The sequence below is a fragment of the Dromiciops gliroides genome, chromosome 6 (genome assembly GCF_019393635.1).
Source record: "Dromiciops gliroides isolate mDroGli1 chromosome 6, mDroGli1.pri, whole genome shotgun sequence".
Lineage (NCBI taxonomy): Eukaryota > Metazoa > Chordata > Mammalia > Microbiotheria > Microbiotheriidae > Dromiciops > Dromiciops gliroides.
The window spans coordinates 100,985,817-101,009,015 of NC_057866.1; the positions used below are offsets into that span (position 1 = coordinate 100,985,817).

The following is a 23,199-nucleotide window of genomic DNA, read 5'->3' on the forward strand; positions in this document are numbered from 1 at the left end:
GTGTATGAATTGGGGGGCAGGGGTGGTTCTGATTTCATTGTCAGTTTATCCCATCAATGGGCCCCATCAGAAGCCACTGTGCTTTCTCTGAAACCACTTCTATCCCCACTCAAGTGGGCTGCCCACTAAGTGATATGGACCCTTGAAGAGAGCTTGGAGATGGCTCGCTCCTTCCCAGGCTGCCTCACTTCTGCAACTCTGCAGGTTGCTTTATGGGGATGTTGGCGTGCATAGGGATCCCTTCCTCCAGGCTGGGAGTGGGTACAGACCCAGACAGGCCCTGGTGCTGCTCATTTATCTGGCTCATGCCACCCTCTCGTTTCTGACTTCCCCTGCTGTATTGGGTTGCCCTGTTCTACAGTGTTGTTGCTGAAGCTGGGCCAGGTGTGGTGTGTCATGTCCCCAGCATCCCCAAGGCCTAGAGATGCTTTCTAGCCATTCAAAGTCCTGGTTTCCTGTGTCTGTTCTGCATTCAGTATTAGCCTGTGTGTTTCAGGGGTGTGTGTGTGTGTGTGTGTGTGTGTGTGTGTGTGTGTGTGTTTCAGGTTATGAGATCTGGGGACACTCCCCTCCCTTTTTTTTTTTTAACACATTGCCCAGTGTAGCACATACTTCCTGGGCTTAAGACTTTTCTGGAGTCATAAGCAGCCCATTAAGTCTGTTGCATATGTGTTTAAGAATGGATTTAGGATACAGGGAAGTGTAGCCTTTTAGCTTTGAGAGGAAATAGAAAGCCTCTTCTGGGAATTCCTCTCTCCCACACACTAACTCCTTGGAGGCAGCAGGTAAAATGAGGGTGAACTAAACTGATAGCAGGGCCTAGGCCAGGTAAAGAGCATAGGAGTTGTTCCCTGGAAGTTCAGGTTGTAGTAAGGATGTAACTGTGAATGAGAGAAGCCCAAGGGTCTCTTAAGTACAGAGAAGACAGGTGACTGATTTCACTGGAGCTGGGGTAGTTAGGGAGTTGTTTCCTATCGATCCCATATTCCCCCGTGTTTCTGATTAGAGCCATGGTTAGGAGAGACCCAAGAAATTGCTTGGCCCGGTGTGGATTGTTTCCTTCCCCAACTTGGCAGCAGTACTCAGCAAAAAGCAGCTTTGTGGTGATAGTAAACATTTTTTAAAGAAAATATCAAATTTATTTCTATTTAGATATTTTATTAGAAACTATACATAAGTTCTGCAAGTATTTGGAGAAGAAATTCCTAGTGGGTAATGAAGGGAGTCTCTGGACTTTAGGGTTTGGCCCAGACCTGTAAATATAGCTCAGAGTGGGTGACGCACATTCTTCCTTAAATCAGCCCTCAGGTCTCCTGTTAGAATTAGGATTTGGGTCCAGCACATTTCTTATGTGCTGGTGTGATGATGTCTGCCTGTGAAGCAGCTGACTTGGTCTATGTCACTCGCAGACACCAAGTGGCAGCAGGATGAGTGCCGAGACAAGCAGCCGACCCCTTCGTGTAGGGTCCCGAGTGGAGGTGATCGGGAAGGGACACCGTGGTACAGTGGCCTATGTGGGGGCCACACTGTTTGCCACAGGCAAGTGGGTAGGTGTGATCCTTGATGAAGCCAGGGGCAAGAATGATGGGACTGTCCAAGGAAGGAAGTACTTCACGTGCGAAGAGGGGCATGGCATCTTTGTCCGACAATCACAGGTACTTATGCCCATCACCCACGGGCCCTTCCCCCAAGTCTCTACCTGTGAGGGGGGTGGGCATTGGGGAAAGGGGTATGTGGAATGCCTGGTCATACTTCCTACAGGAAGGACCCTGCGGCTTTGAGGATAACAGGGGCTATCTATCTGTGCCCCAGGAGTTTGGGTAACAAGGGACTGAGTGTGGGGAGCTGTCTCAGTTATTTCTGATTGAGAGATTTGTGTCTCTTCCATGGCCTCAGATCCAAGTGTTTGAAGATGGAGCAGATACCACTTCCCCAGAGACACCAGACTCCTCAGCTTCAAAAGTTCTCAAGAGAGGTATAGTTCTCCTGGCTGCTGTCCCCCTCTCCTCTGTATCCTAGCTTATTCCTCCTCATTAGCCCCCTTCATTCTCACATTGCAGCTTCTTTATATCCAAGGATCACTGGGGCTTATCATGGGCCTTGGAGCCCTAGTCTGTCTCAGCCCCTCCCCCAATTCTTATGTCTAATTCCTTCTACTTCCACCCTTTTTTCTTTCTCATTCTTTTTGCAGAAGCAACTGATCCAGGGGCCAAGGCCAGCAAACTGGTAAGTTGCTTGATGGGGCTTGGCTGAAGGGTTAGAACCTGGGCGGGGTGGGGATGGGGAGTGGAATGGGAGGGCTTCCATGCTGGATGGGGGAGGGTCAGGGCCGGAGAAGTACAGAACTGCTTACCTTTTAATTCCTAAATGTACATTGAGGGGGGTACCCAGAGGGAATCAGAATCAGTCTTAGGGACTGGAAGAAGCTTGTCTAGGGGGTTAGGGCTTAGTTGATCAAAAGTTTCTACTCTTGGAAAGGTTTTCACTACTTTCTAATATATTCAGAAGAAAGATTGGAATGGGAAGGCCTTGATGAAGCTTGTAGGGGAGGGGGACCGAGGATCAGTAGGTTGTTTAGCCTAGGCAGTGTGGCTCCCTATGTTGTTAGCACAAGCATGCTAGAAATGGTTTGTGGGAGACTGGGACTGGACATTGGTGATTAAAGGATGAGTGTGGGGCCCCTCTCTTTATTAGGGAATTTGCTTCCAGTTGTGTTACTGTACGTAAGAACTTGCCTCTGCTCATCTCCTCCAAAAGGGTGTCATTTGGGGAGCTGTTATAGGCTTTCATTGCCCCCTAACTGAGGGTGTTGGGACTTAGAGGCACCAGTCCTTTTGGAAGGAAATGCAGGGGGCAGGGGAAGCAGTAGCCATCCCCAGATCCTTCCTGCAGTCCTCTGCCTCCTCACATCCCTGGGCTGCTGCAGACCTTTAGGGCTCTGTGGCTCGACTATGGCCTCAGTGGATTATTTGATCTCTAACTCTATCCTTTGCTGAACCCCTTCCCATGCAGCGAGGATTGAAGCCTAAGAAGGTGGTGTGTCTCCTTGTTGTGTGTCAGTGGGAGGGAGTAGGCTGGCGTCATGCCTCCCTCTCTACCCATCCTGCTCTTCTGCATGTCCTCTTGGTGCTGCATGCTTTTGCATGTCTTCTTGGGCCCTAGATGACCAGAGGAAGGGCAGCTTTGATCGTCCCAGGGCTCAACTTTACCAGGCTTCAGGTGGTTTTTACTGTAGACTTACCCTTTCTTGCAGCCAGTAACAGAATCTTAGAATAGACATGACCCTAGCAGAGGCTATAACCTTGGGTGAGGTAAGTTATGGTTCAGGCACAGAGTAGCCTCAATCATCCTTGGCTTAGTGGCATGAGGATAGTTGGGCAGAGAGATGAAAGCTTTAAAAAGACTAGGAGGGGGGGCAGCTAGGTGGCGCAGTGGATAAAACACCGACCCTGGAGTCAGGAGGACCTGAGTTCAAATCCAGCTTCAGACACTTAACACTTACTAGCTGTGTGACCCTGGGCAAGTCACTTAACCCCAATTGCCTCACCAAAAAAAAAAAAGCAAGCTTCCTTTTTTAACACTTACTAGCTGTGTGACCCTGGGCAAGTCATTTAACCCTCATTGCCCCCCCCCAAATTAAAATTAAAAAGACTGGGAGGAATAACTCCTGAGCTAAAGCACCCTGGAACATGTGTTTGTAAAGGATTGAATAGACACCACCTTGAGGTTCCATCCCCTTCCCTACCAGCTCTCCTTCCTAGAGTTATGCCAGTCCTGTCTTTGTAGCTGTCCTTTCTCTAGCCCTTCCACAAACGTGAAGGGCCGTGCCATTTCCCTGAACTCTCTGTTTCATGGAAGACGTGGCCCTCATCATGTCTACCATCGATGGTTGCTGGGGTTGTGCTGAGCTAGGAATCTCTGGGATATGTAATTCTTTTGCTTTCCAGTCTCTTGGACCAGCCTTCACCTCCCCAAGGCCTACTTTGGTCTTTTGCCCTGTCTGCATTTGATCTGCATGCGCTTGTCCAAAAGTCCTATGTATATTGTGTTGTGATTTCCTTTCCTGATCACCTTGGGACACACTAATGCTGCATGAGGGTCTTGCTTTGAGCTCTTGGAGCTACTTGCTGGGGGTGGGGTGGGGAGGAGCTTGCTTTTGGAGGTGGTCATGGTATAGAGTGTGCTGGATTTCTGGCTTAGGGACCTGCAATTGTGACTTCTCTCCTCGGTGACTTTATCCCAGCTGGGCTGTGTCCTGTTTCACTGCAGGGACCTTGAACTGAGCAGAGAAGGGGAACAACATCTCTTGCTTGCCTTCCCCAGACCTGGGCAAAGGAGGTGGCTTCTCTCTGGGGCTTCTGAGGAAAACGAGGCTCCCTTTCCCCTGGCTCAGGCCAGGGAGATTCAGTGGTAGAGATTGGAAGTATGGTGGGGCCTATTCTGCCAGGATTTCTTCTTAAGCCCCTCAAAGCCCTGGGTAGAAGGATGGGAATTACTGATGGAGGACAATAGCATGGAGATTGATGAAGTCTGCTGTTTCTGCAGGCTGTCCTTTTTACCTGTCCTGGTTGGGTGAGGGGTTGGGGGAAGCTATCTCTTAGTGGATGGAGGGATTTTAATCTCCTTAATCAATTTCGTATAATAGGAGCGAGTGCCCTTGGGACCCTGAAGGGAGGGGAGTTTTGAATGTATATGGTTGTGTATGAAAGAGAGACCCAAGGTGGGGAGGTGGGGGTGGGTGGGGGAGGGTCACTGTTCCTGGATGGAGCCGGGAGATTGGAGGGAAACACTGCATATGTAAGAAATACAGAGGCAGGAGCCTGTGTGTACCTTGGCAGAAGGAGGGGAGAGTATGTGTGTGTGCATATGGGAGTGCAAAATAGGGGTGACTCTGTGAAGCACACGCAGGCAGATTGTGAGAGACACATACAGAGGGAGATTGTTGTGATTCAGAGGAGAGACTGAATATGTGACCCAGGAGGAGAAACTCTGTGTGTGTGTGTGTGTGTGTGAGACAGAGACAGAGACAGAGACAGAGACACGGGGGGGGGGGGGGGGGGGGGGGGGGGCCTAGAAGGACAGAGAGACCAGCAGACACATGCATACACAGTGAACAGAGGACTGTGAGGTGAAGACAGACACACAAAGAAGAGGAAAGCCTGGAATGTGTAAGGGATAGGGGGAGGTGATTATGATGGAAGCATGTCTGTCAGTGCCCCTTCTATCCTAAAAGTCCTGGCCCTCTGGCCTCTGAGGGCGTGAGCTCAGGACTCCTTCCCATCTCTTGTTTTCCATCTGTGGCTGAATCCTGAGGGGAGTGGATGCTGTGAGGGGCGGTCCAGAGGGAGGAGCCTATGTAGTACTGGGTGTTGCTAGGTGACTGAGGAGCCATCTCCAGCCCCCACCCCCACCCGAGTCTTGGAGGGCGGGTCCGATGACATCACGAGGAGCTCGAATCCAGGGCTGGGTGCAGCTGGTCAGAAGCTGAGATCGTGGGATCTGGATTTACCTAGGATGGCGAGCTGGGCCAGGCTCTACTCCTGATCCCCGCACAGACCTGCAAAAAGACGGGGTGGGGGTGGGGGTGGGCCTTGGGGCCATGGGGCCCCAGAGATCGTAGCTGTTTGGAGGCTGCACAGCAACCGGGGCTGGGAAGATGAGGCTGCATTGTTGGAATTTGATGCGCTAACCTCCTCTTTCCGCTGGTCCCCTTCTGCCCGGCCTGCCTCTCCCCCCCCACCCCATTCTTCATCCTCCCACCATCTCTCTGTCCTTTCTCCGGCCATCTTTCCTCGGTCCCTCTTCCTCCCCCATTCCTCCGTCCCTCTGTTTCTGTGTCTGTGTCTTTGGTTCTCTGCAATGATGAGACAGGCTCCGACTACCCGCAAGGTACTCACTCCCTCTCCCACTGGCCCTGGCCTTGGGTACTGTGGTTACCTAGGGGTCGGCATTGCTGCCGCTGCCGCTGCTACTGCTGTTGCTGCTGCTGCTGCCGCCGCCGCCGCCGCCGCCGCCACCACCGCTGCTGCAAGTTACTGGCTCCGTCAGCCTGCCTTGGGGAGGGGGGTGTTGTTGGGGAGAAAGTGGGAGGGGGATTGGGCCTCACCTGTCATCTCCATTTTCAGCTGGCTTTGGCTTTCATTGAACTTCGTGGGTCTGTGTGTCCCCCATGAGTGCATGGGGCTGGGTGTCAGTCAAGGGGCTGCGCTGCTGCCGCTGTTGCTATTGCTATTGCTGTTTGCTTTAAGAAAGTTGCCTGTGATGGGGGAGCCTAAGATTGTTTTCGGCCTTGTGTAGGAGCTTGCTTGGGTTCGATTCTTACCCTGGAGGTTAATGATTGGCTCCAGGGGCTTCCCTCTCTCTTCCAATTGCCAGTTTCAGTGGGGGTGCTGCCTTGCTGGGAAGGCAGATGAGGCTCCTGTTCATCCTCCGTGACCCTGAATTATAGCGCCTCTTTGGCTCTGGAGGCCCCTAGGAACAGGCCTCTCACTGGGGTCCAGGCTGGGGACTGTGGACTGGGAGGGGGGACACTTAAGGAAAGAAAGAATTTGGCAATAGAATTGGCATACTGCACCCTCCTGTTGAGATTTGGGTTTGGTGTGTAATCTCCCATCCCTGCTGATTCCTGGGGTTTGGGGGTCTAGTTTAGGGGAAGAACCCCCCTACATATTCTCCTTTTTCTCTTTACCTTCTCTTTCTTTCCCCTTCTGTTTCCCCCTCCCCCCTAAATTCTGCAGCTGGGGCTACCTTGCTGAGCTCAGGGCTTCTGGCTAATTCAATATTCATGATCTTGATACCCGAGCCCTCTGTATTGGGGATGGGGGGGAGGTTTGATGGTGCCTTGAGGGAGCAGGCTGTTCTGCTGTAGTCACTAGAGAGCCTGAAATAAATATCCCAGGGCTATGCCTCAGCAGGCTTGATTTTGAGGAGGCCTCTCCAGCCCCTGACCCCTGTGGCTTGGCAAAAGGAAAAGAAGGACTCTTGTTAGGCTCTAGGGTCTTCGACTGGGGTCAGAGAGGGGCTGCTCTCCATGACTGAGGACAAGTACCAATAGCTAGATGTTAGGGGACCTGGTCCCTGGGGCCTCCTTCACCACCTGCTGCCTCTTCCCCTGGGGCTGGCCGAGGTTACTGAGGAAACCAGGTCCTTTAGAGAAAACCAGCTGGCCACAGCTGGGGTTCATTGGGCTGCTGTGTGGGTGAGGGGAGGACTTGGACCACAGCTGGGGACCAAGGGGGAAGGGGGGATTCGATTCCTTGGGGGAGGAGGAGGGAGAGGGGAGTCGGTCATCTAACAGCGGCCCTGTCACTGTTTCCTCTCCCGCTGTCTCCACTGTTCCTGCCGCTGTCTGTCTCTGCTCCTGTCTCTTGCTCTCCTGAATATCTCTTCTCCTCTGGCTCTGCCTCCTGTTTCCTGGCCAGACTACCACCCGCCGGCCCAAGGTGAGAGAGAACCAGAGGCCTCTTCTGGGGTCCCTGCTCTGTGTGTACGTGTGTGTGAACATTGTGTATGCATGCATTTGTGTTTTACCAGCACGTGTGTTTATGCCCGTAATAGTATGTGATTAGGAGACAAGGCATTTGCAGCAATAGCCAAGGACATTTAATATGTATGTTGCCCACCCAAACTGAGCCTCAGTTTCCTTATCTATAAAATGAGGTTGGAAAAATGATCTCTAAGATCTCTTTCACTTTGACAACATATGAATTTGTTTCTGAGCTAATCGACACTCAGTGTTGTAGAGGAAGCAGTGATGGCTCACTCAGGATCTAGAGTTAATTGGGACACACTTCCTGGAAGAGGAGGCTTTGGGATGGGCAGCCAGGATGCCCTTGCCTGTGCTTCTTTACCTTTTTGGTGTCATGGACTCCTTTGACAGCCTGGACCTCTTCTCAGAAGACTGTTTTCAAATCCATAAAATGGAATACCGAGCATTGCAAGCAAGTTGATGATGATGAACTAGTTATCGACATATGTTCAAACAAACAAACAAACAAATTCACGGACCCCAGCCTAAGATCTCCTGCCCTAGGGGAGAAGGGCACAGCTATTTGAAGAGCCTTCACGGGCTCTGAGAGCTAGAGTGACACCATGTGTCCCTATGTCCCTCTGTGTCTCTCTGAGTGACTTGGGGCGTGTGTGTCTATCATGGTCCTTGAGGGGAGGGAGAGATGGCTACTCTTCCTGATGCTGTCTTCAAAAAAGTAGGCGTGAGCTATATTTACATAGTGTATGCTTGTGTGTGACAATATGTGACCCAGCGTATTAGTCCATGTGTGACAGCATCTGTTACATCTCTGTGTAGATATCGTGTGACAAAACTCAAACATCTTTGGCTCAATGTTGGTGTCGGTGACTGTGTGTCCTTGTGTTCAGTGATTTATATATGGGAAGGAAGGAATTCCCCATTTGCCTCCTCTCCCCTGGTTTTGAGGTTCCCTTCCTAGGTGAATGAGAAGTGCTGTGGCTTCTTCTCCTTATCTTCTCCCTTGGCTAAGTTGTATCCCTATTCACAATCATTGGTCACCATTTGAGTACTAGGCTTTGGGGCTTAGGAAAATGGCAACAATGAGCCCAGCACCAAACCCAGATTCCAATAAGGCTAAATCTGATGGGCATAGATGTAAGCCCTGTAGTGGAATTCAGTAGATTGACTTCACAAGTGCAGGGTGAGGGAGGCCTGCGTAGATGACCTTACACCAATTAGACAGTTTTACTTTACTATAGGCTCAATATGAATCAGAACTGATAATGGTAGCCCCAAACCCTAAGATTATCTTAGACTTTTTGCTTAATATCCAGATGGCTTTACTGTCCTTTGTTCTGGCCAGACTCCATTTGGATTACTGTGTTCACATTGAGGTGCCACGTTTTAGGAAGCATGTGGACAAGCTGGAGCTTGTCCAGAAGAGGGAGACTAGGATGGTGAGGGGACTGGAGACCATGATATGAGGATTGCTTTACACAGTTGGGGATGTCTAGCCTGGTGAAAAAAATTCAACCAACATTTAATCCCTTATTATGTGCTAGGCACTGTGTTAGCTGTTGGACATGCAAAACCAAAAATGAAAAAACCCCTGCATTATATTCTACTGCAGGAAAACAGGTGTAACAAGCAAATAGAAAATAAAGGCGGGCAGCTAGGTGGCGCAGTGGATAAAGCATCGGCCCTGGAGTCAGGAGGACCTGAGTTCAAATCTGGCCTCAGACACTTGACACTTACTAGCTGTGTAACCCTGGGCAAGTCACTTAACCCTCATTGTCCTGCCAAAAAAAAAAAAAATAAAAGAAGGGGCAGCTGGGTGGCGCAGTGGATAGAGCACCGGCCCTGGATTCAGGAGTACCTGAGTTCAAATCTGGCCTCAGACACTTAACACTTACTAGCTGTGTGACCCTGGGCAAGTCACTTAACCCCAATTGCCCAGCAAAAAACAAAAAACAAACAAACAAAAAATAATTAAAAAAAAGAAAAGAAAACAAAGAAAATAAAGACAAAGCAGTGTGGCAGTCTTGGGTTGGGGGAGTCTTGACACCTGGAGATCCAGCAAGGCTTATTTGGCTTGCACTGATTTGGGTTCCAGATAGTGGGGTAAGGAAGAGCATACACCTCTGAGCCTATGGGAAGGTAGGGAAGTGGAAGAGGGAACAGCAGGTAGGCCAGTTGGGTTAGAATGGTGTATGAAGGGGTTAAATCATATGGTGACAGATTGGGAAGAACTTTCAGTGTCCAGCAGAGGAATTTGCCTCTAGATGAAATGAATGAGGACAGAGAAAAGGCCATAGAATTGAGCCACAAAGAGATCATTGATGACCTTGGGGAGGAATTTCAGTCAAGTGGTAGGATTGAAAACCAAATGACAGTGGATTTGAAAAGTGAACGGGAGGGGCAGTGGATAGAGCACCGGCCCTGGAGTCAGGAGGACCTGAGTTCAAATCTGGTCTCAGACACTTACTGTGTGACCCTCAGCAAGTCACTTAACCCCAATTGCCTCAAAAAAAAAAAAAAGTGAACGGGAGGTGGGAAAGTGGAAATAACTAATATAAGAATACTTTTCTGGTAGTTTGGTTATGAAATGAAGAAGACTAGCTGTAAGATAAAAGCATAAGTAGGGAGTAAGGTCAAGTGAAGGTTTCTTAAGGGTAGGGAATATGGGAGAGTAGCAGTCAGCAGAAAAAGAGCCAGTAGATGAAATCGTGAAAACTAGAATGAGGCCACATGTCCTGAAGGACACAGGAAGGGATGAGATCAAGGGCATGAATAGAGTGGTTGAGCTTCAAAGAGCAGGCCCACCTCTTCTCAGAGATTGGAGCAAAGTGAAGACTTTGGAGGGACATGTTTCTTATCTTCAAGTATTTTACAGAACCGTATTATCTCAAGAGTTGAAGGGAACTTTAGAAACCCCTCAGTGCCACCTATACCCACTTCTACAGCATACCTACCAAGTGGCCATCTATTTCTTGCTTGAGGACCACCAGTGAGAGGGAGTCCATTACCTCTTGAGGTGGCCCATTCCACTTGGAGCAGCTTTAAAATGTTACAGAATTTTTCTCTGATCAATCCTAAATTTACCTTTTTGGAACTTGTATCCATTGCTCATAATTCTGCCTTCTGGGGCCATGAAGAACAAGTATAATCCTTTTGCATTACAGCTCTTCAGATTCTTGAATATAGCTACCACGTCCCACCTAAACATTCCCCATTCCTTCAACTGATCCCCATATGTCATGGACTCAGAGGCCTTTCACTATTCTGGTTGTCCTCTACTGGATAACCTTGAGCTTTTATCGTTCTCTTTCCTAAAACATGGAGGCCAGAGCTGAGTGCACTATTCCAGATATTTGGGATCTTCCTAGTCCTGGTCACAGCTTTCTTAATACTGCCAAAGATTTAATTAACCTTTTTTGGTTGCCATATTCTCCTATTGACTCATGTTGATTTTCTAGTCCACCAGAACCCCTAGATCTTTTTCAGATGAATTGCTAATTAATGATGTCTTCTGATCTGGTACTGATAAAGTAGGTTTTTTTGAATCCAAGTATCAGACCACCTATTTTTTCTTTCTTTTTAAAATTTATTTCTTTAAATTTTATCTTACTAGAATAAAAAAATATATATATATCTTACTAGATTCAGGCCAATGTTGAGATCTTTTTGGATCCTGAATCTGTCACTCAGTATTTTAGCTATCCCTTCCAGCTTTGTGTCATCTGCTAATTTGGTAAGAACACCATCTGTGTTGTTATCTAAGTCATTAATTAGTTAGGACCAAGCACACATCCCTGTGCTAGGTGACACCTCAACATTAATGCTTACACTTTGAATCTAGTTAGTCAGCTCTTAGTCTACCTAACGGAAGTTTCTTCTAGCCTATATCTCTCCATTAGGCCGAGAATTACAGAAAATAGTTTGTCAGATGTTTTGCTGAAATTCAGGTCCCTGTGCCTTTGTACTGGTTGTCCCCTGTGCCTAGAATGATCTTACTCACCCAGTCTGCCTCTGGTTTCCTTCAAAATTCAGCTCAAGTGTCACCTTCTACATGAAGCCCTCTCTGATCTCCAGCCCTTTCCCCAAATGCTAGCATCCTCCTTCCCCTTATATGTTTAAATATGTCCATGTGGCCTCTGGTCGAAGGTTAACTCTTGGAGGCAGGGACTGTTTTGCTTTTTACCTTTCTGTCTCCAGCATTCATCACAGTGCCTGACATGTGGCTTTAATAAACGGTTGTTGATAGATTTATGGGTGAACTGCATTGCTGTGTCATGCTCATGCTCTGTCAGTCTGGTAGGAGATGAGCTCAATCTGGTGCACCCCCAGGCATGACCATGTTCTTTTTCCTATATATTAGTAACCATTTATTTCAGAAGGTATTGTAGAATTTTGCTAGGAATTGGATCCAAGTTCACAGCCTATAGATAGCAGTCTCTATTCTCTTCTTTTTGAAAATTGAGACATTTGTTCTTGTCTAGGTCCATAGGTCTGTTCTTCCAGATCTTTCAGCACACATTGGCCAGTTTTTACAGTATTCCAAGATGTAGTTTATCTGGCCTTGGTGACTTACACTCATCAGGAGCTGAATATTATCTTCCTGTTAGCTTTCTTTTGGCAAGGCCTTTCTGGTCCAATGCACCTTTGTGGAAGAGGGATTAGACTTGGTTTTGGACAGTTTTAGAGAGGCTCATTTCAGGGTTTTTTGTTTTGTTTTTTGTTTTTGGCGGGGCAGTGAGGGTTAAGTGACTTGCCCAGGGTCACACAGCTAGTAAGTGTCAAGTGTCTGAGCAGAGATTTGAACTCGGGTCCTCCTGAATCCAGGGCTGGTGCTTTATCCACTGTGCCACCTAGCTGCCCCCAAGGCTCATTTGAGTTAACTGGCCAGAAGAACTCCTTCATTAGAGCTGCCTACAAGTGGAATGGCTGCCTTGGGAGAGAATGAGTTCTCCCATCACTAAATGGAAGCTGAATGACTTTGTCAGAGGCCTTTGTGGAAGGTAGCATGATTCAGGTTGGGTTGGACTAAAGGGTCTTTGAGGTCCCTTCTAGTTCTCAGTCTATATGTATGACTGTGTGCATGTGTGGCTCTATATGCGTACGTTTGTGCCTCATTGTATATCCTTGTGACTCAGCATGCATTGTGCTTGTCTGTCTGCATGATTGACTGTGGGGTGAGTTGGCTCAGGAGAAAAGGATGAAGGATATTTGGTGTCCAAAATTGGAAGGATTCAAAAGTCCATCTCTATGGAAGCTCAAGTTTGCCCTGAAAGGAAGAAGTGTATACATGTCAGCTGTGCCTCTGCCAAGATAACCTTCTTCTTCCCCATTGGAGTGTTTCTTGTGTGGTGGGAGGAGCATTGAGCTTCCAATTATCATTTCAAGATGAAGCCATTGGCTTGGGAGGAAAGGTTGGGTGAGGCCATTACTCATCTTGTTTAGAGAGGCTGAGAAATTGTTCTTGGGTATCCTTTTAAGTTTTGGGGAAAGAGGAACATTGTGACCTGGCCCATGTCATAGGTCTTCATGGGGGAGAGAGGAGCGATATAGTATGTTAAATCAGATAGCCAAGGACTTAAGAATCAGAAGGCCTGTTTTCAAGTCCTAGCCAATGGGACTAACCCTAGCCTCTGTCAAATGGCGTATATTTAATACTTATACTACCTACCTCATTGGGCTGTTGTGAGGAAATCTTGAAGTACCATAGATCTATGAGCTATTATTATAATAGCCAAGTCCCTGGTCAGTGAAAGAGAGCCAAGTCCACTCTGAGAGTGCCTCAGAAGCTTTTGTCCCAGCTTGATTCTCTTTTGTCTCCAATCCAGAATGTTCTAAAGTCAAACCACCCACACCCACACTAATTACTAAAACAGCAATGAGGGGCTTGTCTTTCTGCCAGCCCAGCCCCCTGCCAGGAGACCAGCTAAGAGACTGAACATGGTCAGGAAAGCTTGGCTAAACCTCCATAGGGTAGAAGGAGGCCTGAGACTTGGGCTTGATCTTTATCCTGCCCTTTGAAGAGGAGAGCATTGGCTGGGTGAGCCCTCATTGCTTCCCAGCTGATACTCGAGGCCTTCGTCAGAGCTGGCTGTAGATTGGGGAAGATTGTGGGAGCCCCGGGGGACAGTTCTTATGGTCTTAAGTCTAACTGTTCTCTGTCTACTGTACTTCTTTCTCTTACCCTATTCCAACTCCTTCATTTTCCCCTTTTTATTCTGTCTCCAAGACTTCTGAGTGTCGCTGCCGAGCTCTCTCTGTAACCTTTACAGTGAGTTTCTCTTTGAGCTGATGACCAATGTCTCGTCTCTCTTTCCTCCCACACCAATGCAGCCTGCCCGTCCTGCCAGCTCAGGGGCATCGGGGGCTGGTGGCCCCTCAGGCCCCTCAGGTTCAGCCTCAGCCTCCACTGGGGAGATGAGCAGCAGTGAACCCAGCACCCCGGCACAGACACCCTTGGCAGCCCCCATCGTCCCCACGCCCTCGCTCACCTCCCCTGGGGCGGCTCCCCCATTGCCTTCCCCCTCCAAGGTAAGGCCTGCTGTACACGAAGAAACTTCTACTGAGGAGCCTGGGAATTGCTCTAGGTCCTGCAGAAGCACAGCACGGGGTTTAGTGACCATGGATACTGCAATTGCCTACTGTTGTTGGGTTGCAGTTCTCCTTCTCCATCTCAGCGTGTTGGCAACCCTCAAGCCTGTGGCAGTTTCCTTCCCAGCTGTGTGTGTGTGAGAAAAGGAGAACAGGGACCCCATTCCTTTTCTCAAGAGGTTGGAACTGTATAGAACCCTCACCTCTCCCGCTTGTTGGGTTACACGACACCTCCTGCAGTCTCTGATCCCCTGGGTATCTCATGCCAAAGGGAGAGACGGCAAGACAATTCCTTCCTCTAGAGGTGGCTTAATACACTCATGGGATCCCGTCCCCTTCCCCTCCAGGCCAGCTGTGCTCCTTGGTCAAGGTGAGAGTTGTGGGTGGAGGGGGCGTACCCAGTGAAGGGAGCCTGTGCCTTCTTCCCAGGAAGAGGAAGGGCTGCGGGTCCAGGTACGCGACCTGGAGGAGAAACTGGAGACCCTGAGGCTGAAGCGTGCAGAGGACAAGGCTAAGTTAAAAGAACTTGAGAAACACAAGATCCAGCTGGAGCAGGTGCAGGAATGGAAGAGCAAGATGCAGGAGCAGCAGGCGGAGCTGCAGCGGAAGCTCAAGGAGGCCCGGAAGGTGGGGCTGGGCAGTGATAGTGGGACCGTGGGGCAGAGGGAGAACATTCACAGTGGTCATGGCCCCTTTTAGAAGGGTTTGGGAGCAGAAAGAGCGAGAGCCTGGGCCAGAACTGACTGGGCAGCTCCCTAGAGGGATGGCCCAAAGCCTCCAGGTGGTACCACACCCCCATCTCCCTCCTCAGGAAGCCAAAGATGCCTTGGAGGCTAAGGAACGCTATATGGAGGAGATGGCCGACACAGCAGACGCTATAGAAATGGCCACTCTGGACAAGGAGATGGCTGAGGAGCGGGCAGAGTCCTTGCAGCAGGAGGTGGAGGCTCTGAAGGAACGTGTGGAGGAGCTCACCACAGACCTAGAGATCCTCAAGGCTGAAATCGAGGAAAAGGGTATGGGGGGGTCCTTCCTGGCAGGTGGAGTCGGAGGAGCAGAGACTAGGAGTGTAGACGGAGAGGCTGGGCTCGGGGGCCGGTGTTGCCCAGGGCTGGCCAGCAAGCCACCTGTGTTCTCCCTCAGGCTCTGATGGGGCTGCGTCCAGTTACCAGCTCAAGCAGCTGGAGGAACAGAATGCCCGGCTGAAGGATGCCTTGGTGAGGTGAGCCTGCTGTGTTGGTCTGTCCCCCACCCCCACCTTCCATCCTCGAGGCATCCTGCCTCGGACGGACACTTTGTGTGATTACCCCCCCCCCCCCCCAGAATGCGGGACCTGTCGGCCTCAGAAAAGCAGGAGCACATCAAGCTTCAGAAACTCATGGAGAAGAAGAACGTGGAGCTGGAGGCACTGAGGCAGCAGCGTGAGCGTCTGCAGGAGGAGCTGGGCCAGGCCGAGCGCACCATCGATGAGCTCAAGGAGCAGGTGTGGGGGCAACTGGGGCCTGAGAGCTAGAAGAGGGTGCTCACAACTGAGGCAGGGATCTTTCCATAGTGCCATGATGCCTTGTGGCACCAGCACCAATACTCCCCTCTGAGCCCGCATTTCAGGCCTACATCTTCTTCTTGTTGCTTTGGTGTCTTGTGCCCAGCCCAGCACAGGACCCTCCACATAGGAGGTGCCAAATGCAGGTGAATTGAGCGCTTACTATGTGCTGTGTATAGTGGGAGGCACTTGGAGGAGCGCGGGGGGAGAATCCAGATGGCTGGCCAAGATGTCTGCCTTCCAGGAGCCTAGCAGGGAAGATCAAACCAGGCCCATGTCTTTATGGAAGTGTCTGTAACTGCACCTACAACCCTGCAGGTGGATGCAGCCCTGGGAGCAGAAGAGATGGTGGAGACACTGACAGACAGGAACCTGAACCTGGAGGAGAAAGTTCGGGAGCTGCGGGAGACCGTGGGAGACCTGGTGAGGGGAAGGTTTGGTCTGAACTTTTGCTTGGTCCTCCCCTGGTCTCTACTGGGAATTGGGGGCCTTTCCTCAATTCTGGCTTCTCGCTCCCATCTCTGCCCAAACACTGCAGAAGGAGCTGGTGAAAAGGAAGCCTCTTGCTCAGACCTTCCCCACTGATCATTGTGGATGACCTCAGAGAGCTTGTCCTTGCTTCCCCACTGACCCCCAACCCCAAGGGAGACAACTGGGAGGGAATCTCCTCAGGACCATCTCTGGCCCCTGACCCTCAGCGCTCTACACTGCCTGTGTCCCACAGGAAGCCATGAATGAAATGAATGATGAGCTTCAGGAGAATGCTCGAGAGACTGAGCTTGAACTACGGGAGCAGCTGGACATGGCAGGTGCCCGAGTGAGGGAGGCCCAGAAGCGTGTAGAGGCTGCTCAGGAAACGGTTGCTGACTACCAGCAGACTATAAAGAAATACCGGCAGCTGACCGCCCATCTGCAGGTACTTCCCCCCGCCCCCCCACACATCCAAGGGGCACTTGGCCAGGCCAGGCCAGCTTCCTTCTATCCTCTTTTTCCCAAATTTTCCTGATCCAAGGCGTGATTGCCCTGCCCTGGTTCAGTCTGTCCCTGCTTCCCCAGGATGTGAATAGGGAGCTGACAAATCAGCAGGAAGCTTCGGTGGAGAGGCAGCAGCAGCCACCCCCGGAGACCTTTGACTTCAAGATTAAGTTTGCTGAGACCAAGGCCCATGCCAAGGTTAGTGTTGGAGCTGGGAGTGAAGAGTGCCTACTGTTGATGGCCGTGGCCTGGCACCTGAGGAGTTGGACTACGCTTGGTACTCAGAGTAGCCGGGGCCCCTGGGGCCCAGGGGCTACACACGGCTAGTTTGGAGGGACTTGTAGTTAGGGGAGGCCTTGGCCTGGGAAGGCTCGTGGGTTCTGAAACCCTTGCTCTGCTCTGTGTCACCCTCTAGGCCATTGAGATGGAGCTGAGGCAAATGGAAGTGGCCCAGGCCAATAGGCACGTGTCCTTGCTTACGGCCTTCATGCCGGACAGCTTCCTGAGGCCTGGAGGAGATCACGACTGTGTCCTTGTTCTGCTGCTCATCCCCCGCCTTGTTTGTAAGGTAGGCCTTGGCATGCATCCTTCACGCTTTTACACACACCCCCAAATTCTGCCCTGAACCAGAACCCGGTGACCCCTTTTTGTCTGTGCCTCAGCCCTGAGCCCAGGGAGGGCCCTCGACGCCCCCCTCCCTGAGGCTGGCTGTGTCCTCACAGGGTTTTTGCCTTGGTGCTGAGCTTCATTTCCCCTTCTACTTCTCTGACAGGCAGAGTTAATCAGAAAGCAGGCCCAGGAGAAGTTTGATCTGACTGAGAACTGTGCAGGGCGACCAGGGCTTCGAGGGGCTCCTGGGGAGCAGCTCAGCTTTGCTGCTGGCCTGGTGTACTCCCTGAGCCTCCTGCAGGCCACACTCCATCGATACGAGCAGTGAGTATGCCCTATGCCACCTGCACTGGCTCTCTGTCTCTCTCTTGCCATCAGCAGAAATTGCTGTGTAAGCTCCAGTGGAGGGCCCTTCACCTTCATCCCAACTAGGGATCATGAGAACTGCTCCTCCTCGGGAACCCCCCCTCCCAACTCTGACCTCACTGGGAGATTGAACACCCTGGGCCTCTCTCCTGTGACCATGGTCTTAGCGGGGTCCTGCTCTGGTCCATAGCGCCCTGGCTCAGTGCAGTGTGGACGTCTACAAGAAGGTCGGCAGTCTCTACCCCGAGATGAGTGCCCATGAGCGCTCCTTGGACTTCCTCATTGAGCTGCTGCACAAGGACCAGCTGGATGAGACAGTCAATGTAGAGCCCCTCACCAAGGCCATCAAATACTATCAGGTATGGGGAACGGCCCGAGGAGGGGCCACACCAGGTAGTTGGGCTGGTGTCCAGACCCGGCTGAGGGCTGCATCTCCCTTGGTCTTAATGACCATGGAGCAGCACTCATGATATCAGTTTAACAGAGGAGAGGCATGACTTAGGTTTGTGCCTCGAGAAATAACTGTCAGCAAGTGAAGGAGGCACTGCAGGCGGGGAGAAGAGCGTCAAGAAGACCCATTAGGAGGGTGGTTGTAAGGATGTAGGCAGGTGATAGTGAGGAGTGTGAGCCCATATGGGCAGTGAGAATGAGGCTTCAGGCAGCCAGGGAGCACCGAGGTAGAGGAAGGGCTCTTGTAATAGCTCCTCTCTGGGAGCAGACCATACCTGGGGACCTGGGGGCAGGAAGCGCTGTCCCTTGGGATGAGACCAGTGGTTCTGGCAAGGAGTTTCCCATGACTTCCTCTCCCAACTCTCCTTTTGAATTGGTAGGGAGGAGGTCGGCACGATTTCCCGCCTTGTGCTTGGTAGGTGAAACTCTCTTGTCCAGCAGGCAGGTTCATGATGGGAGGCAAAAGGGCCCGGAATGGGGGAGAGAGAGAGAGATGTCTGGGGTCGTTGATAGCAAAGCACTTTTGGTGAAGCGAGGAGGACGTGTGTCCACCATCAGGGGGATGATAGCTCGGCTTCTCTGCCATGTAAAGGCTTGCAAAGTGCATGTCACCTGCTGGCTAATTTGATCCTAATGTCAGCAAGGAGCATTGTCATCATTGAATACATGTTCAGAGGAGATTTCAAATGAGGGGAAGGGGAGGGGAAGCTTCCTGGAAGAGTTGGAACTTTTTCAAGACGGCCGAGATCTTCTTGGAGGTGGTGAGAACAAAGGTGTGGAGGTGACCACGTACACTGCTAGGTGTCCAGGGAAGGGAGGGGAAGAAACTGGCCTGGTTAAAGAGGACAGCTTGTGGAGGTACAGAATGTCAAGAGATAGAAAGGCCCTTCAAGCTCATTGCCCACCATTTTACAGATGGAGAAACTGAGGCTCAGGGTAAGCAAATGACTTGACTAAGGTCATCCTAGTTACTCAACAAATATGGGATAGGGGAGCTCAGTGCCCAATGCCCAGAAATCCAAAAAAGTCAGAAATACTAGAGGAGACCCCTGACTGAGAAACGGCTTGTTCCGAAAAGATACTGATGTGTTTTGTCTTTATATTGCCAAGGTTTCCTCTGTGTCTCTCACTCTTCCCCTTCCTAGAGAGCTGCCCCTTATAACAATTTTTTTTTTTTTGGGTGAGGGAATTGGGGTTAAGTGACTTGCCCAGGGTCACACAGCTAGTAAGTGTCATGGGTCTGAGGCCAGATTTGAACTCGGGTCCTCCTGAATCCAGGGCCAGTGCTTTATCCACGGTGCCACCTAGATGACCCCATCTTTTCCTCTTTTAAAAAAAAAAATTGTTGGGGCAGTTAGGTAGTGCAGTGGATAGAGCACCGGCTCTGGATTCATGAGGACCCGAGTTCAAATCTGGCCTCAGACCCTTGACACTTACTAGCTGTGTGGCCCTGGGCAAGTCACTTAACCCTCACTGCCCTGCAAAAAAAAAAAAAGGAAAAGACAAAAATTCAGGAAAGCCAATTCATACATTGAAAAAATTGACACTGTGCAGTGACCTTGGATTAGTCACTTAACCACTATCTGCCTCGGGAATAATAGTAGCATCTAACTTCCAGGGGGTTGGCGAGGATCAGATGACATCTTTGTAATGCTCTTAGCATAGAGCCTGACACATAGCAGGTGCTTCATTCCTTTATCCCTCCCTCTCCTCCCTTGCTCCCTATAGAAGGGCAGGAGATAAGGGAGGGAGGAAGGTAACTTTTCACTGGGTCTTGGATGATGGAAACCCAGGGAGGGAGGGGAGAAGGTCTTGAGGTGTTGAGGATTTGTGGTCAAGAAATGAGGAAGGCTAATAAGCAGAAGCCTGCCCCCAGTGCTGAGGCTGTCTGATGTTTTCCCTCAGCACCTGTATAGCATCCATCTCACTGAGCAGCCTGAGGACTGTACGGTGCAGCTGGCTGACCACATCAAGGTGAGAGCCCCATGTCGGTGCTGGTCGTGGGTTGGGGGCGGGGGGCAGGGCCTGACTTTGAACAGCCTTCTCAGAAATGAGCCCCATCTACAGAAAGTTGTCCACCCCCTGCCCCCTCTCTGTGCTTAGGAGAGTGGGAGAGCCTGTTTGAGGCCTCCTGGGGGCTGTGAGGCCAATGGTGACACTGGGGGAAGGAAGGAAAAGCTGTCTATGTATTCATGCCCATATCTGCCATCTCCACAGTTCACCCAGAGTGCACTGGACTGCATGGCTGTGGAGGTGGGGAGGCTTCATGCCTTTCTACAGGTGAGTTGTGGACCCTGCTCTCCTCTCCTCCTTGTATTCCCCATGCTCAGGCTCACTTTTGCCCTCCTCTCCCTCTTCTCATCTGGGCTCTCCCACATTCTCACTGCCTGACCAATTTCTTTTCTCCTGCTGGTGTGGACTTAGTATCCTCTCTGCATCCAGGGTGGCCAGGAGGCTTCAGACTTGTCTCTCCTGCTCCGAGACTTGGAAACGTCCTGCAGTGACATCCGACAGTTCTGTAAGAAGATCCGAAGACGAATGCCAGGGACCGATGCTCCTGGGATCCCGGCTGCTCTTGGTTTTGGGCCTCAGGTCTGGGCAGGCGGAGATGTTCTGTGGGCAGAAAGGGATGTGGGGGCGAGGGCCTGTGCAGAGGAGGAAGGGAGTGGCCAGACTGCCCTGACCTGCTCCCTCCTCCTCCACCTTACATGGCTCTAGGTGTCGGATACACTTCTGGATTGTCGGAAGCATCTGACATGGGTGGTGGCTGTGCTACAGGAGGTAGCCGCCGCGGCCGCACAACTCATCGCCCCCCTGGCTGAGAACGAGGGTCTGCCCTCGGGCACCCTGGAAGAGTTGGCCTTCAAGGCAGGGGAACAGGTAGGGAGTGTGGGGGATAAATGGACCGAGTAGGCTAGGTGTCAGGACCTGTGTTAGAGGAATGGGGAGGTGATTAGGAAGGCGGGAGAGAAGGAGAGGAGCCAGTGATGGCTCCTAGGTCCCTGTTTGGGTCTGACCTGGCTCCTGGGCTCCCAACAGATCTATGGGTCTCCATCAAGCAGCCCCTATGAGTGCCTTCGACAGTCATGTAGCATCCTTATTGCCACCATGAACAAGCTGGCCACAGCCATGCAGGAGGGCGAGTACGATGCCGAAAGGCCCCCGAGCAAGGTAGGCCAGAGGGGCCTGCTGGGTGTGAGGGGCCCTGGGCAAGACTGGGGCAGGAAGAGACCGAAGGGCCCACTGGCTGGTGGTAGGGAGTGGTCACTGCCTCGGTCTTGCTGAAGGCTGGAAGGAGGGGAAGGAGCAGGTGGGAGCGGGAGGTACTAGTGATTGCTGTGTGCAGTGGTGGGCCTGGGCGTGCTCATTCCCACCCTCTCCCCACAGCCTCCTCCCTCCGAACTTCGGGCTGCCGCCCTCCGTGCAGAGATCACTGATGCCGAGGGGCTGGGGCTGAAGCTGGAGGATCGGGAGACTGTCATTAAGGAACTGAAGAAGTCCCTGAAGATCAAGGTGGGGCCCAGGACTTGGGCAGTGGGAGGTGGGGGAGGCCATCCACACTGAGGTGTCTGGGGAGCCCAGGCCTCCATGGGTGCTGTCCATACTGGCCTTTGGATGCAAGCACTGGGGGTTCAGGAAAGGGAGGGGACAGCCGGCTGACCCCACACCCCACGGCCCGCAGGGGGAAGAGCTGAGCGAGGCCAACGTGCGCCTGAGTCTCCTGGAGAAGAAGCTGGACAGCGCAGCCAAGGATGCAGATGAGAGGACCGAGAAGGTACAGAGTCGACTAGAGGAAACCCAGGCCCTGCTGCGGAAGAAGGAGAAGTACGTTAGTCCTCAGCCCTGGCCCTGGTCTCCTCAGTGACCCCCAGGCCTCTGGCTGAGCCCAAGCTTCAGTGGAGCCTGCTTCCCTGCCCCAGCCCCGAGAGCCCGGAGACCCCGGGCACAAACACGTCTCCCTCCATGGGGACCTCAGTGCCAAGGGCTCCCTCCCTCTCTTACAGAGACTTCGAGGAGACGATGGACGCCCTCCAGGCAGACATCGACCAGCTGGAGGCTGAGAAGCTGGAACTGAAGCAGCGCCTGAGCAGCCAGTCCAAAAGGACCATCGAGGGGCTGCGAGGGGCGCCCCCCTCGGGCATCGCCACTCTCGTTTCTGGCATCACTGGCGGTGAGCGGCTGGCTGGAGGCTGTGGGGAGGCCCTGGGGTCTTGGGCAGAGGAGTGAGATGGGGGGCCCTGCCTCTCCCAGAGGCCCGTCCCCCCATTGCTCAGATAGGGAGACGGCCTGGAGGGGAAGTGGCTTGCTTCTGGTCGTCAGGGAGTGAGGAGTAGAGGCTCTGCCTCTCCCTGCCATGTACTGTGCCGCTGCCCCTGCTGGGGTGAGGGGGCTTCAGGCCCTGGATGTTAGGCTCTCCTGCTCCCTGGATTGTCTCTTTTCTCCTTGCCCTGCTCCTGGTGCCTGTCTGGGCTGGCTGAGCTGCCTCCAGTGATTCCCCTCTTCAACGTCCCCATTCCTGCTGTCTGCCTCCTTGGTGTGCCACAAGGTCCCCTTAGGGCCATTGTCATCCCCATCTATTTCCCAAACTGTAGTTCTCTCCATGCCCTGCATCCATCTGCAGAGGCCCGGTTATGCCAAAGCTATACCTCCCCTTTCTTCCTTGCCCCCCAGCTTGGGGCCTACCAAGCAGCTGGCAGCTGCAGGTGGGGGGGGGGGCAGGTGAGGGGAAGCTTGCCAAGTCACCTTGTTATCACCTCCTTAAAATGGAGAGGAATCTACATAGATGCCAAAGCACAAGGGACTTCTGGGGAACAGGGCCCCTTTACCAGGAAACCCTGGGGAGGGGGTGGAGGCCGTCCAAGTCTTGGGCCTCCCTTGGAACTCAAAGACTGTGGTACACAGGCTGGGCATAAACCTGTGTCTGTGGACTGTGGATTCTGGCCCCTGCTCCTTTCCTTACCCTTGAAACACAGACACCCTGTCACATGTGTGTCTCTTCTCTCCTCTCTCCCCTTCCCCTTGGCCTGGCCTGGTCACAGAAGAACAGCAGCGAGGTATAGACCTACCTGGATGCTGACGGGGGGTGGGGGTAGTGGCTGACTTCCCTGTCTTAGAGGATTCGGGGCTAGTAGGGCAGTGGTCAGTACTAGAGGGCGTGGGCTTGAGGGGGTGGCAGAGATGG

The 23,199-nt window shown here is 51.9% G+C and overlaps 1 protein-coding gene across 14 annotated transcripts in view; it reads left to right on the plus strand.

Moving 5' to 3' along the window:
* The window catches only part of DCTN1 (dynactin subunit 1), a 38,133-nt gene that overhangs the window by 12,858 nt on the left and 2,076 nt on the right, over positions 1–23,199 (plus strand). For 4 of the 14 annotated variants that reach the window (XM_043973466.1, XM_043973463.1, XM_043973464.1 and 1 more), the window contains exons 2-27: positions 1,410–1,655; positions 1,897–1,975; positions 2,192–2,226; positions 3,013–3,033; positions 5,872–5,889; positions 7,422–7,442; positions 13,817–14,014; positions 14,504–14,701; positions 14,886–15,090; positions 15,218–15,296; positions 15,398–15,557; positions 15,936–16,040; positions 16,342–16,533; positions 16,674–16,790; positions 17,008–17,160; positions 17,365–17,525; positions 17,758–17,926; positions 19,923–19,991; positions 20,235–20,297; positions 20,442–20,609; positions 20,736–20,897; positions 21,057–21,188; positions 21,405–21,530; positions 21,700–21,842; positions 22,022–22,188; positions 23,057–23,071. In XM_043973466.1, coding sequence (XP_043829401.1) covers positions 1,428–1,655; positions 1,897–1,975; positions 2,192–2,226; positions 3,013–3,033; positions 5,872–5,889; positions 7,422–7,442; positions 13,817–14,014; positions 14,504–14,701; positions 14,886–15,090; positions 15,218–15,296; positions 15,398–15,557; positions 15,936–16,040; positions 16,342–16,533; positions 16,674–16,790; positions 17,008–17,160; positions 17,365–17,525; positions 17,758–17,926; positions 19,923–19,991; positions 20,235–20,297; positions 20,442–20,609; positions 20,736–20,897; positions 21,057–21,188; positions 21,405–21,530; positions 21,700–21,842; positions 22,022–22,188; positions 23,057–23,071 — 3,184 coding nt within the window. In that variant the 5' untranslated portion in view covers positions 1,410–1,427. Of the gene's footprint in view, positions 1–1,409; positions 1,656–1,896; positions 1,976–2,191; positions 2,227–3,012; positions 3,034–5,411; positions 5,890–7,421; positions 7,443–13,816; positions 14,015–14,503; positions 14,702–14,885; positions 15,091–15,217; positions 15,297–15,397; positions 15,558–15,935; positions 16,041–16,341; positions 16,534–16,673; positions 16,791–17,007; positions 17,161–17,364; positions 17,526–17,757; positions 17,927–19,922; positions 19,992–20,234; positions 20,298–20,441; positions 20,610–20,735; positions 20,898–21,056; positions 21,189–21,404; positions 21,531–21,699; positions 21,843–22,021; positions 22,189–23,056; positions 23,072–23,199 lie in introns of those variants that run through there. The other 10 variants (XM_043973458.1, XM_043973457.1, XM_043973460.1 and 7 more) reach the window with 10 other exon arrangements.